Source organism: Mustelus asterias, chromosome 17 (assembly GCF_964213995.1).
Source record: "Mustelus asterias chromosome 17, sMusAst1.hap1.1, whole genome shotgun sequence".
Taxonomy (NCBI): Eukaryota; Metazoa; Chordata; class Chondrichthyes; order Carcharhiniformes; family Triakidae; genus Mustelus; species Mustelus asterias.
Genome location: NC_135817.1, coordinates 3,800,495 through 3,814,393, shown reverse-complemented (window position 1 = coordinate 3,814,393; position 13,899 = coordinate 3,800,495). Strand labels below are relative to the sequence as shown.

At 64.6% G+C, this 13,899-nt stretch overlaps 1 protein-coding gene across 4 annotated transcripts in view; it reads left to right on the top strand.

The window, feature by feature from the left end:
* The first annotated feature begins 742 nt into the window (after nucleotides 1-742).
* Nucleotides 743-13,899, top strand: part of wdfy2 (WD repeat and FYVE domain containing 2) — a 187,790-nt gene continuing 174,633 nt past the window's right edge. For 3 of the 4 annotated variants that reach the window (XR_013499878.1, XR_013499879.1, XM_078232170.1), the window contains exon 1: nucleotides 757-941. Coding sequence is in view for 1 of the 4 variants with exons in the window: in XM_078232170.1 (XP_078088296.1) it covers nucleotides 805-941 (137 nt within the window). In the remaining 3 variants the exon portion in view is untranslated. Of the gene's footprint in view, nucleotides 942-13,899 lie in introns of all 4 variants that reach the window. The other variant, XR_013499880.1, reaches the window with a different exon arrangement.

Below are 13,899 nucleotides of genomic sequence, written 5' to 3'. Positions count from 1 at the left end.
ACAGCCTCCTGGTAGATGCAATGTGACAGATTTAACATCGTTTCTATTACAAATGTAATGACTTTAGAATTTTGAATGATAAAGCAGAGATGGATTGCATGTGGTTTGTGACACTCCATATTAAAAGATATGCGGGTTGACAAATGGAATGACGTTAATTCTTCAGAATTAAATATAAGTGCTGGAAGGCATAAGATATAAAGACACTGTGACCGACAAAAATGACCGAATTGGCCCTCAGTGTACCCGAACAGGCACCAGACTGTGGCGATGAGGGGATTTTCACAGTAACTTCATTGCAGGGTTAATGTAAGCCTACTTGTGACGAATAAATAAACTTTGTTAATTCTTCAGAATTAAATATAAGTACTGGAAGGCAGAAGAACTAAAACACTGTGACCAGCAAAAATTAAACGGCAGAAAATCATTTATATTGGTGGAGATTTATAGAATTATAGAATCCCTACAGTGCAGGAGGCCATTCGGCCCATCGAATCTGAACTGACCAGCACAATCCCATCTAGGCCCTATCCCGTAACCCTACATATTGACCCCGCGAATCCCCCTGACACTTGGGTGATTTTTGTTTGTTTAATAATTAAATTAAAGTAATAGTTTTGAGACACTTTTATTCCCACTTTTTACAGCTCTCCCGTCCACTTCCGCCGGAAGCATTTCCTTGCCGCACCGGCCGGTCACATTTCGGAGCTGCACGGCGGCGCTGGTTTCCGGTGTTGCGCGCTGGCGGCTGCGCGCTGGCGCGGGGGTGACGTTGGGTTGGAGCGGCGGCGGCGGTTCATCACCATGGCGGCGGAGAGCAACCCCAAGGCTCTGAGCCGCAGACCCGTGCTGCTCAGCAAGATAGAGGGATCCCAGGATGTGGTGAACATGGCGGCCATCATCCCCAAAGAAGATGGAGTCATCAGTGTCAGTGAGGACAGGTCTGTGTGAGCACGATGGGGATGGGGGTGTGGGGGGGGAGGGGCGGATAGGGTGGGGGGGGAGGGGCGGATAGGGGGGGGGGGAGGGGCGGATAGGGTGGGGGGGGAGGGGCGGATAGGGTGGGGGGGGAGGGGCGGATAGGGTGGGTGGGGGGAGGGGCGGATAGGGTGGGTGGGGGGAGGGGCGGATAGGGTGGGTGGGGGGAGGGGCGGATAGGGTGGGTGGGGGGAGGGGCGGATAGGGTGGGTGGGGGGAGGGGCGGATAGGGTGGGTGGGGGGAGGGGCGGATAGGGTGGGGTGGGGGGAGGGGCGGATAGGGTGGGTGGGGGGAGGGGCGGATAGGGTGGGTGGGGGGAGGGGCGGATAGGGTGGGTGGGGGGAGGGGCGGATAGGGTGGGTGGGGGAGGGGCGGATAGGGTGGGTGGGGGGAGGGGCGGATAGGGTGGGTGGGGGGAGGGGCGGATAGGGTGGGTGGGGGGAGGGGCGGATAGGGTGGGTGGGGGGAGGGGCGGATAGGGTGGGGGGGGAGGGGCGGATAGGGTGGGGGGGGGGAGGGGCGGATAGGGTGGGGGGGGGGAGGGGCGGATAGGGTGGGTGGGGAGGGGCGGATAGGGTGGGGGGGGGAGGGGCGGATAGGGTGGGGGGGGGGAGGGGCGGATAGGGTGGGGGGGGGAGGGGCGGATAGGGTGGGGGGGGGAGGGGCGGATAGGGTGGGGGGGGGAGGGGCGGATAGGGTGGGGGGGAGGGGCGGGGTGGGGGGGAGGGGCGGGGTGGGGGGGGAGGGGCAGGTAGGGTGGTGGGAGGGGCGGGTAGGGTGGGGGGGGTATGGTGGGGGGGAGGGGCGGGTAGGGGGGGGGTAGGGTGGGGGGGAGGGGCGGGTAGGTTGGGGGGGAGGGCGGGGTGGGGTGGGGGGGGAGGGGCGGGTGGGGTGGGGCGGGAGGGGCGGGTGGGGTGGGGCGGGGGGGTGGGGGGGGAGGGGCGGGTGGGGTGGGGGGGGAGGGGCGGGTGGGGTGGGGGGGGGAGGGGCGGGTGGGGTGGGGGGGGAGGGGCGGGTGGGGTGGGGGGGGAGGGGCGGGTGGGGTGGGGGGGGGAGGGGCGGGTGGGGTGGGGGGGGAGGGGCGGGTAGGGTGGGGGGGGGAGGTGCGGGGGGCGGGTAGGGTGCGGGGGAGGGGCGGGTAGGGTGCGGGGGGAGGGGCGGGTAGGGTGGGGGGGGAGGGGCGGGTAGGGTGGGGGGGGGGAGGGGCGGGTAGGGTGGGGGGGGGGAGGGGCGGGTAGGGGGGAGGGGAGGGGCGGGTAGGGTGGGGGGGAGGGGAGGGGCGGGTAGGGTGGGGGGGAGGGGCGGGTAGGGTGCGGGGGGAGGGGCGGGTAGGGTGGGGGGGAGGGGCGGGTAGGGTGGGGGGGAGGGGCGGGTAGGGTGGGGGGAGGGGAGGGGCGGGTAGGGTGGGGGGAGGGGAGGGGCGGGTAGGGGGGAGGGGCGGGTAGGGTGGGGGGTGGGTTGGTTGGGGGGGTACGGGTGGGTAGGGTAGGGTGGGGGGGAGGGGCGGGTTGGGTGGGGGGGCGGGTAGGTGGGGGGAGGGGGACGAGTGGGGGGTGAAGGGGGACGGGTGGGGGGCGAGGGGAAGGGGGGGCGGAGGGGGAAGGGGGGGGCGGAGGGGGAAGGGGGGGGCGGATGGGGAGGGGGAAGGGGGGGGCGGATGGGGAGGGGGAAGGGGGGGCGGATGGGGAGGGGGGGGCGGATGGGGAGGGGGAAGGGGAGGGGGAAGGGGTGGCGGATGGGGAGGGGGAAGGGGGGGCGGATGGGGAGTGGGAAGGGGGGGCGGGTGGGGGGGTACGAGTGGAGGGGAGGGGGTTTCAGGTGGAGGGGAGGGGGGTACGAGTGAGGGTAGGGAGGGGGGATGAGTGGGGGTTGGGAGGGGTGGGGGGACGTGAGGGGGGATGAGTGGGGGTTGGGAGGGGTGGGGGGACGTGAGGGGGGTGGTTTGCGGGGGACGTTGGGTGGGGGTCATTTGGCGGGGTGGGTGGGATGTTTGGTGGGAGGGGAGAGGGTGAGGAGGAGGAGGAGGGGAGGGTGGAGCGGAGGGGTGAGGAGTGGGGGACGAATGGCGGGAAATGAGTGGGGCTAAGGAGGGACTTGTGGGGGGACGGGGGTGGTGGCAGGGACGTTTGAGGGAGAGGGCTGGGGGGGACAGAGGAGTGAGGGGAGGAGGAGTGGGGGGGAGTGGGTGGAGTGGAGGGAGGAGGGGGGATTGGGGGGCAGGGGAGGAGGAGGGCAGAGGGTGAGGGGCGGGGAGGGGGGAGGAGGAGGAGGGGTGGGGTGGGGAGGGGTGAGGGGGGGTGGGTCGGGGTGATGGGTGGGTATATGAGAGGGGGAGAGAAGGTGATGCAGGGGTGTGGAAAGGGAAGGGAATGAGGGGTGAGTTGGGTCGGGGCACCGGGCATGGGAGTGGGTGGTGAATGATTGGGACGGTCGGGGCTGAGAGGAGGAGAGCAGGTGGTGCAGGGACCCCAATGGGAGGAGGGAGGGGTTGAGGGGGAATTAATCCTGTCCCAAACATTCCCACAGTCCGTGCATTCCATCTGTCTCAGGTGATGAAATGGTTCTTGTTGGATGGGAAGGGAGTGGAATTGTGTTGGGAAAAGGCATTCCGCTTGTAAGGATCCATGATGGACCAAGTGTTGTTTTGTGACTTGATTGAGTTTTATTTTATATTTATTGCCTGATGTGAAAAGAGTTTACAAGGGCTGAAATTATAGTTTGAAGTGGGGTGGGGACATAGCTCAGTGACAGAGCGCATGCTTGGCTGCCTGAGGACTAGGGTTCGAATCCCGGTGTCCCCCACCTCATTTTATTTTTCATTTCTTTGTCCAATAATTATGCTGTTTCATTCCGGCATCAATCGTCCCACGTGTGGTGGCATGTTTTATATTTATTTCCGAGCTCCCAATTCCATCAATTAGAATAGCTGAATACATCAATAAATGTTTTCTAATGATTTCTAATGATTAATGTTTTCTCTGATCATGATTCAAGGCATTTTCGCACCATGTATTTCACCACGGTGAATTACATTTAATAGCTGCCGAAGCTTACAAGAGTCGTTCTCTGCTTTAAGACTCGCGTCCATTTGGGGTGAGAGTCAGTTTGGCCCAGTTCCCTAACAATGAAAGGGCACAGATACCACACCCACACTTATTGAATCAGCAGGCTGCAAATGATGGGGAAATGGAGAATGTCCAAGAGGCCAAAGTTGAATGATTGAACAATTCTGGCAAGGTTCTTGGGTTCCAGGAGGACCCTGGGAGAGGGAGTCAGATTAGGGCGGATTGAAATAGAAAAAAGGAATTTTAGCAAAACAAAAGCTGGAAAATCACAGCAGGTCTGACAGCATCGGAGAGGGAAAGAGAACTAACATTTCGAGTATTGACGACCCTTCATCAGAGCTGAAGACCAAGAAAATAGGACAAAATTTACACTGGGAGGGCGCGGAATTGATGAAGATGTCATAGAGAAAAAGACAAAGGCAATGTGAATGGCTAGGAACGGTGCTGATCGAGGTCATTAGGTCACAATGAGTAAATGGCAGGACAAGGGTAAGCAGAGTGTCAAAGGACAAACTGAAATATGGAACTAATGATCCTCTGGGGATGGGGGGAGGGCGAACAAGATGGAAAGTGAGATTTTAAAAATGTGGACAGATAAAACGAAAGAAGAAACGAAAACAAAATAAGAAAGATGGTAATGGGTTGGAGGAGATACAGGAAGGGATTGGGGGTGCAGGATGGTTTAGATTTCCCCTGTGGTCCGCCCTGCAAAACCTTCCTTTTCAGGTGAAGATCCAATTCCCTTTTGAAAGGCTGAATTGACCCTGCCTCCAGTGGACCCTCTGCCTCCAGTGGACCCTCTGCCTCCAGTGGACCCTCTGCCTCCAGGGGACCCTCTGCCTCCAGGGGACCCTCTGCCTCCAGGGGACCCTCTGCCTCCAGGGGACCCTCTGCCTCCAGGGGACCCTCTGCCTCCAGAGGACCCTCTGCCTCCAGGGGACTCCACCCTCCAGGGGACCCCACCCTCCGGGGGACCCTCTGCCTCCAGGGGACCCTCTGCCTCCGGGGGACCCTCTGCCTCCGGGGGACTCTAAGGCAGAGCAGTCCAGGTGCTAACCACTGGTTCAAATAGAAAAGGCAATGTCTCTCCCAGGCGGGAGAGTGATTTGATTTTGTATTTCTTCAGTGATGGGCAGAGACTTGTTAATGGGTTAAATTAGGGCAGGTGACTGGGGTGGTGATGTAGCTCAGTGGCAGAGCGTGTGCTTTGGCAGCATGAGGACCTGGGTGCAAATCCCAGCATCCCCACCCCAATTTTATTTTACATTTTTTCATCTAATCATATCTTATACGATGGAAAATGTCTTGAATGCATCAAGCATTACACCGTTAAATTTATCTCCTCTTTGTTGTTTCATCCACTAAAATGGACAAAGACATGAAATGTTTTCTGATTCTCACTTTAATCATGTTTCAAGGCAGAGTATATTCAGCATGATATATTTCACCACATTGAATTATATTCAGGGGACGTATGATGCAGCATGTGGTGTTCTCTGATATTTTGGCATCTTCCTTGTTCATCAATGAGATTTTATTTACACCAATATAATTTAAATGCACAGATAAAGGGCGGCGATGGGAGGGAAAAGGAGAGGGGGGGAGGGTGGAGATGTGGGGAGGGTGGAGCAGGGGGGAATGGGGGGAGGGGTGGAGGAGGGGGAATGGGGGGAGGGTGGAGGAGGGGTAATGGGGGAGGGTGGAGGGGGGAGAATGGGGTGTAAGGGTGGAGGGGGAGAATGGGGGGAAGCGTGGAGGGGGGAGAATGGGGGTTGGAGGGGGGAGAATGGGGGGGAAGGGTGGAGGGGGGAGAATGGGGGGGAAGGGTGGAGGGGGGATAATGGGGAGGAAGGGTGGAGGGGGGAGAATGGAGGTGGAGGGGGGAGAATGGGGGGTGGAGGGGGGAGAATGGGGGGGAAGGGTGGAGGGGGGAGAAGGGGGGGAAGGGTGGAGGGGGGAGAATGGGGGGGAAGGGTGGAGGGGGGAGAATGGGGAGGAAGGGTGGAGGGGGGAGAATGGGGCGGAGGGGGGAGAATGGGGGCGGAGGGGGGGAGGGGGGAGAATGGGGCGGAGGGGGGGAGGGGGGAGAATGGGGCGGAGGGGGGGAGGGGGGAGAATGGGGTGGAGGGGGGAGAATGGGGTGGAGGGGGGAGAATGGGGGGGAGAATGGGGGGAGGGGGGGAATGGGGGGGAGGGGGGGGGGAATGGTGGGGAGGGGGGGGGGAATGGGGGGGAGGGGGGGGGGGGGGGAATGGGGGGGAATGGGGGGGAGGGGGGAGAATGGGGCGGAGGGGGGAGAATGGGGCGGAGGGTGGAGGGGGCGAATGGGGGGAAGGGTGGAGGGGGGCGAATGGGGGGAAGGGTGGGAGGGGGAGAATGGGGGGGGAAGGGTGGAGGAGGAGAATGGGGGGGAAGGGTGGGAGGGGGGAGAATGGGGGGAAGGGTGGAGGGGGGAGAATGGGGGGGAAGGGTGGAGGGGGGAGAATGGGGGGGAAGGGTGGAGGGGGGAGAATGGGGGGGAAGGGTGGAGGGGGGAGAATGGGGGGGAAGGGTGGAGGGGGGAGAATGGGGGGGATGGGTGGAGGGGGGAGAATGGGGTGGGAGGGTGGAGAATGGGGGGGGGAGGGGGGAGAATGGGGGGGAAGGGTGGAGGGGGAGACTGGGGGGGAAGGGTGGAGGGGGGAGAATGGGGGGGAAGGGTTTGGGGGGAAGGGTGGAGGGGGGAGAATGGGGGGGGAGGGTGGAGGGAGGAGAATGGGGGGGAAGGGTGGAGGGGGGAGAATGGGGGGGGAAGGGTGGCGGGGGGAGAATGGGGGGGAAGGGTGGAGGGGGGAGAATGGGGGGAAGGGTGGAGGGGGGAGATGGGGGGGAAGGGTGGAGGGGGAGAATGGGGGTAGGGGTGGAGGGGGGAGAATGGGGGGTAAGGGGTGGAGGGGGGAGAATGGGGGGGAAGGGTTTGGGGGGAGATGGGGTGGGAGGGAGGAGAATGGGGGGGGAAGGGTCGAGTGGGGAGAATGGGGGGTGAGGGGGAGAATGGGGGGAAGGATGGAGGGGGGAGAATGGGGGGGTGGGGGAGTGGAGGGGTGAGGAAGGGGGGGGAGGAGGGGACAGGGGTGGGGAAGGGGGGGTAGAGGTGGGGAGGGGGAATGAGGGGTGGAGAGGGGGAGGGCTGGGGGAATGGGGATGGAGAGGGGGGGGGGAATGGGGGGAAGGGTGAGGTGGGGGAGGGGTGGGGATGGGGGAGGGGTGGCGGTGAGGGGGAGGGGTGGGAATTGTGGTGGAGTGGGGTAATGGGGTGTGGGGGGAGGTGGGGGGAATGGGGGGGTGGGGGAGGGTTGGGAATGGGGGAGGGGATGGGGTTGGGGTGTGGGGGAGGGGTGGGGGAGGGGTGGCGGGAGGGGGGGATTGGGGAAGGGTGGGGGAGGGGAAGGGTGGGGTGGGGGAGGGTGGGAATGGGGGGATGGTGGGAATGGGGGTGAGGGGTGGAGGTGGTGAGGAATGGGGTGTGGGGTAGAGTGAGGGTTCGAGGTGGGGGAGAGGTGGGGTGGGGGAAGGAGGGGGTGTGGGGTATGGAGGGGGTGAGGGAGGGAGGGAGGGGGTGTGGGGTGGAGGATGGGGTGGAGGGGGAGTGGGGGGGGGAGGGAGGGGGAGTGGGGGGGAAGGGAGGGGGAGTGGGGGGGGGAGGGAGGGGGAGTGGGGGGGAAGGGAGGGGGAGTGGGGGGGGAGGGAGGGGGGAGTGGGGGGGGAGGGAGGGGGAGTGGGGGGGGAAGGGAGGGGGAGTGGGGTGGGGAGGGAGGGGGTGGGGGGGTTGGAGGAGGCGGGGGGAGGGGGGGGTGGGGGGGGGAGTGGGGGGGGGGGGTGGGGGGGGGAGTGGGGAGGGGGGGGGTGGGGGGTGGGAGGGGAGGGGGGGTGGAGGGGAGGGGGGGGAGGGGGGGGGGGAGGGGGGGGGAGGGGGGTGGGGAGGGGGGGGAGGGGGAGGGGGGGTGGTGGGGGAGGGGGGGGTGGGGGGAGGGGGGGGGTGGGGGAGGGGGGGGGGGTGGGGGAGGGGGGGGGGTGGGGGAGGGGGGGGGTGGGGGGGGTGGGTGGGGGAGGAGGGGGGTGGTGGGGAGGAGGGGGGGAGGGGGGGGGGGGAGGGGGGGGAGGAGGGAGGAAGGGGGGGGGGGGGGGGGGAGGGGGGGAGGAGGAGGGAGGGGGGGGGGGGAAGGGAGGGGGGGGAGGGGGGGGAGGGGAGGAGGGGGGGAGGGGGGGGGGAGGGGGGGGGAGGAGGAGGGGGGGGGAGGAGGGGGAGGGAGGAGGGGGGGAGGAGGAGGGAGGAGGGGGAGGAGGGGGGGGTGGGGGGGGGAGGTGGGGTGGGGGGGGTGGGGTGGGGGGGGGAGTTGGGGGGGGGGAGGTGGGGGGGGTGGGGGAGGAGGAGGGGGGGAGGTGGGGGGGTGGGGGGGGGAGGTGGGGTGGGGGGGGGGAGGTGGGGTGGGGGGGGAGTTGGGGGGGGTGGGGGGGGGGCTTGGGGGGGGTGGGGGGGGGTGGGGGGGGGAGGTGGGGGGGGTGGGGGGGTGGGGGAGGGTGGGGGTGGGGGGTGGGGGGGAGGGTGGGGTGGGGGTGAGGGGGGGGGGGTGGGGGGGAAGGGGGAGGGGGGGGGTGGAGGAGGTGGGGGGGAGGGGGGTGGGGGGTAAGGGGGGGCGTGGGGGGGGTGGGAGGGGGGTGGGGGGGGGAGGGAGGGGGGTGGGAGGGGGGTGGGGGGGGAGGGGGGGGGGGGGGGAGGGAGGGAGTGGGGGGGAGGGGGGGAGGGGGGTGGGGGGGGGAGTGGGGTTGAGGGGGGTGGGGGGGGGAGAGGGGTGGGGGGTGGGTGGGGGGGAGGGGGGGGGGGAGGGGGGTGGGGTGGGGGGGGAGGGGGGTGGGGGGTGGGGGAGGGGGGTGGGGGAGGGGGGTGGGGGGGGGGGCAGGGGGGTGGGGGGGGGTGGGGGGGGGGGGTGGGGGGGGGAGGGGGGTGGGGGGGTGGGGGGGGGGGGGGGGTGGGGGGGGGTGGGGGGGGGGGGGAGGGGGGATGGGGGGGTGTGGGGGGGGGGGGAGGGGGGATGGGGGGGGGGGAGGGGGGGTGGGGGGGGGTGGGTGGGGGGGTGGGTGGGGGGGGGGTGGGGTGGGGGTGGGGGGAGGGGTGAGGGGGGGGGAGGGGGGGGGGAGGGGGGGGGGGGGGGAGGGGAGGGGTGGAGGGGGGGGGAGGGGTGGAGGGGGGGGGAGGGGGGGGGGGGGAGGGGGGGGGGGAAGGGGGGGGAGGGGGGGGGGGGGGGGGGGGGGGGGGAGGGAGGGGTGGGGGGGGGGGAGGGAGGGGGGGGGGAGGGAGGGGGGGGGGAGGGAGGGGAGGGGGGGGGGGGAGGGAGGGGTGGGGGGGGGAGGGAGGGGGGGGGAGGGAGGGGGGGGGGAGGGGAGGGGTGGGGGAGGGGGGTGGGGGGTGGGGGGGGGAGGGGGAGGGGTGGGGGGGAGGGGAGGGGGTGGGGGGGTGTGGGTGGGGGGGTGGGGGGGGGGGAGGAGGGGGGGGGGGGGGGGGGGGGGAGGAGGGGGGTGGGGGGGGGGGGGGAGGAGGGGGGTGGGGGGGGGGGGGAGGAGGGGGGTGGGGGGGGGGGGAGGAGGGGGGTGGGGGGGGGGAGGAGGGGGGTGGGGGGGTGGGGGGGGGGAGGAGGGGTGGGGGGGTGTGGGTGGGGGGGGGGGAGGAGGGGGGGGGGGAGGAGGGGTGGGGGGGGTGTGGGGGGGAGGGGTGGTGGAGGGGGAGGGGGGGGGTGGGGGGTGTGGGGGGGGAGGTGGGGTGTAAGGGGTGGGGGGGGACGTTGGGGGGTAAGGAGGAGGGGGAGGGGGAGGGGAGGTGGGGGTAAGGAGGAGGGGGAGGGGAGGTGGGGGGGTGGGGGGAGGGGGGGTGGGCGGGGAGGGGGGTGGGGGGGAGGTGGGGGGAGGGGTGGTAGGGGAGTGGGGTGTAGGGGAGTGGGTGGGGGAGGGGGGATGGGGGTGGTGTATGGGAGAGGGGTGGCAGAGGCGGCGAGGGGAGGGGGGGTGGCGGAGGGGGAGAGGAGGAAGGGTGGGTTCGGGGTGATGGGAGGGCATACGAGAGGGGGAGAGAAGGTGATGCAGGGGTGCGGAAGGGGAAGGGAATGAGGGGTGAGTTGGGTCGGGGCACCGGGCATGGGAGTGGTGGTGAATGATTGGGAGGGTCGGGGCTGAGAGGAGGAGAGCAGGTGGTGCCGGGACCCCAATGGGAGGAGGGAGGGGTTGAGGGGGAATTAATCCTGTCCCAAACATTCCCACAGTCCGTGCATTCCATCTGTCTCAGGTGATGAAATGGTTTCTTGTTGGATGGGAAGGGAGTGGAATTGTGTTGGGAAAAGGCGTTCCGCTTGTAAGGATCCATGATGGACCAAGTGTTGTTTTGTGACTTGATTGAGTTTTATTTTATATTTATTGCCTGATGTGAAAAGAGTTTACAAGGGCTGAAATTATAGTTTGAAGTGGGGTGGGGACATAGCTCAGTGACAGAGCGCATGCTTGGCTGCCTGAGGACTAGGGTTCGAATCCCGGTGTCCCCCACCTCATTTTATTTTTCATTTCTTTGTCCAATAATTATGCTGTTTCATTCCGGCATCAATCGTCCCACGTGCGGTATGTTTTATATTTATTTCCGAGCTCCCAATTCCATCAATTAAAATAGCTAAATACATCAATAAATGTTTTCTCATGATTTTCTAATGATTTCTAATGGTTTTCTAATGATTAATGTTTTCTCTGATCATGATTCAAGGCATTTTCGCACCATGTATTTCACCACGGTGAATTGCATTTAATAGCTGCCGAAGCTTACAAGAGTCGTTCTCTGCTTTAAGACTCGCGTCCATTTGGGGTGAGAGTCAGTTTGGCCCAGTTCCCTAACAATGAAAGGGCACAGATACCACACCCACACTTATTGAATCAGCAGGCTGCAAATGATGGGGAAATAGAGAATGTCCAAGAGGCCAAAGTTGAATGATTGAACAATTCTGGCAAGGTTCTTGGGTTCCAGGAGGACCCAGGGAGAGGGATGGGTCAGATTAGGGCGGATTGAAATAGAAAAAGGAATTTTAGCAAAACAAAAGCTGGAAAATCACAGCAGGTCTGACAGCATCAGAGAGGGAAAGAGAACTAACATTTCGAGTATTGACGACCCTTCATCAGAGCTGAAGACCAAGAAAATAGGACAAAATTTACACTGGGAGGGCGCGGAATTGATGAAGATGTCATAGAGAAAAAGACAAAGGCAATGTGAATGGCTAGGAACGGTGCTGATCGAGGTCATTAGGTCACAATGAGTAAATGGCAGGGACAAGGGTAAGCAGAGTGTCAAAGGACAAACTGAAATATGGAACTAATGATCCTCTGGGGATGGGGGGAGGGCGAACAAGATGGAAAGTGAGATTTTAAAAATGTGGACAAATAAAACGAAAGAAGAAACGAAAACAAAATAAGAAAGATGGTAATGGGTTGGAGGAGATACAGGAAGGGATTGGGGGTGCAGGATGGTTTAGATTTCCCCTGTGGTCCGCCTGCAAAACCTTCCTTTTCAGGTGAAGATCCAATTCCCTTTTGAAAGGCTGAATTGACCCTGCCTCCAGGGGACTCCACCCTACAGGGGACCCTCTGCCTCCGGGGGACTCTCTGCCTCCGGGGAACCCTCTGCCTCCGGGGGACCCTCTGCCTCCAGGGGACTCCACCCTCCAGAGGACCCTCTGCCTCCAGGGGACCCTCTGCCTCCAGGGAACCCTCTGCCTCCGGGGGACCCTCTGCCTCCAGGGGACTCCACCCTCCAGAGGACCCTCTGCCTCCAGGGGACCCTCTGCCTCCAGGGGACCCTCTGCCTCCGGGGGACCCTCTGCCTCCAGGGGGACTCCACCCTCCAGGGGACCCTCTGCCTCCAGGGGACTCCACCCTCCAGGGGACCCTCTGCCTCCGGGGGACCCTCTGCCTCCGGGGGACTCTAAAGCAGAGCAGTCCAGGTGCTAACCACTGGTTCAAATAGAAAAGGCAATGTCTCTCCCAGGCGGGAGAGTGATTTGATTTTGTATTTCTTCGGCGATGGGCAGAGACTTGTTAATGGGTTAAATTAGGGCAGGTGACTGGGGTGGTGATGTAGCTCAGTGGCAGAGCGTGTGCTTTGGCAGCATGAGGACCTGGGTGCAAATCCCAGCATCCCCACCCCAATTTTATTTTATATTTTTTCATCTAATCATATCTTATACGATGGAAAATGTCTTGAATGCATCAAGCATTACACCGTTAAATTTATCTCCTCTTTGTTGTTTCATCCACTAAAATGGACAACGACATGAAATGTTTTCTGATTCTCACTTTAATCATGTTTCAAGGCAGAGTATATTCAGCATGATATATTTCACCACATTGAATTATATTCAGGGACGTATGATGCAGCATGTGGTGTTCTCTGATATTTTGGCATCTTCCTTCATCAATGAGATTTATTTACACCAATATAATCATTTAAATGCACAGATAAAGGGCCGCGATGGGAGGGAAAAGGAGAGGGGGCGAGGGTGGAGGAGGGGGAATGGGGGGAGGGTGGAGGAGGGGAATGGGGGGAGGGTGGAGGAGGGGAATGGGGGGAGGAGGGGGGAATGGGGGGAGGGTGGAGATGGGGGGGAGGGTGGCGGAGGGGGGAATGCGGGGGAGGGTGGCGGAGGGGGGAATGCGGGGGAGGGTGGAGGAGGGGAATGGGGGGGAGGGTGGAGGAGGGGAATGGGGGGGAGGGTGGAGGAGGGGAATGGGGGGGAGGGTGGAGGAGGGGGATGGGGGGGAGGGTGGAGGAGGGGATGGGGGGGAGGGTGGAGGAGGGGAATGGGGGGAGGGTGGAGGAGGGGAATGGGGGGAGGGTGGAGGAGGGGAATGGGGGGAGGGTGGAGGAGGGGAATGGGGGGAGGGTGGAGGAGGGGAATGGGGGGGAGGGTGGAGGAGGGGATGGGGGGGAGGGTGGAGGAGGGGAATGGGGGGGAGGGTGGAGGAGGGGAATGGGGGGGAGGGTGGAGGAGGGGAATGGGGGGGAGGGTGGAGGAGGGGAATGGGGGGGAGGGTGGAGGAGGGGAATGGGGGGGAGGGTGGAGGAGGGGAATGGGGGGAGGGTGGAGGAGGGGAATGGGGAGGAGGGGAATGGGGGGGGAGGTGGACAAGGGGAATGGGGGGGAGGGTGGACAAGGGGAATGGGGGGGAGTGTGCAGGAGGGGGAATGGGGGGGGTAGTGTGCAGGAGGGGGAATGGGGGGGAGTGTGCAGGAGGGGGAATGGGGGGGTAGTGTGCAGGAGGGGGAATGGGGGGGGAGTGTGCAGGAGGGGGAATGGGGGGGGTAGTGTGCAGGAGGGGGAATGGGGGGGAGTGTGCAGGAGGGGGAATGGGGGGGGAGGGTGCAGGAGGGGAAATGGAGAGGGGAGAGGGTGGAGGAGGTGAAATCAGAGGGTGGAGGAGGGGAATTGGAGAGGAGTGAGAGTGGAGGAGGGGGAAATGAGTGGGAGGGGGAGAGCAATGGAGGGGGGAATGGGGGGAAGGGGGAGGGTGAATGGGGGGGTGGAGGGGGAGAATGGGGGGGAAGGATGGGGGGAGGGGGGAGAATGGGGGGGTGGAGGGGGGGAGAATGGAGAGGGGAGAATGGGGGGTGGAGGGGGGAGAATGGGGGGTGGAGGGGGGAGAATGGGGGGTGGAGGGGGGAGAAGGGAGAATGGGGGGTGGAGGGGGGAGAATGGGGGGTGGGAGGGGGGAGAATGGGGGGTGGAGGGGGGAGAGGGGGGAGTGTGTGGGGGGGGCGAGTGTGGGGGGGGGGGAGTGTGGTGGGGGAGT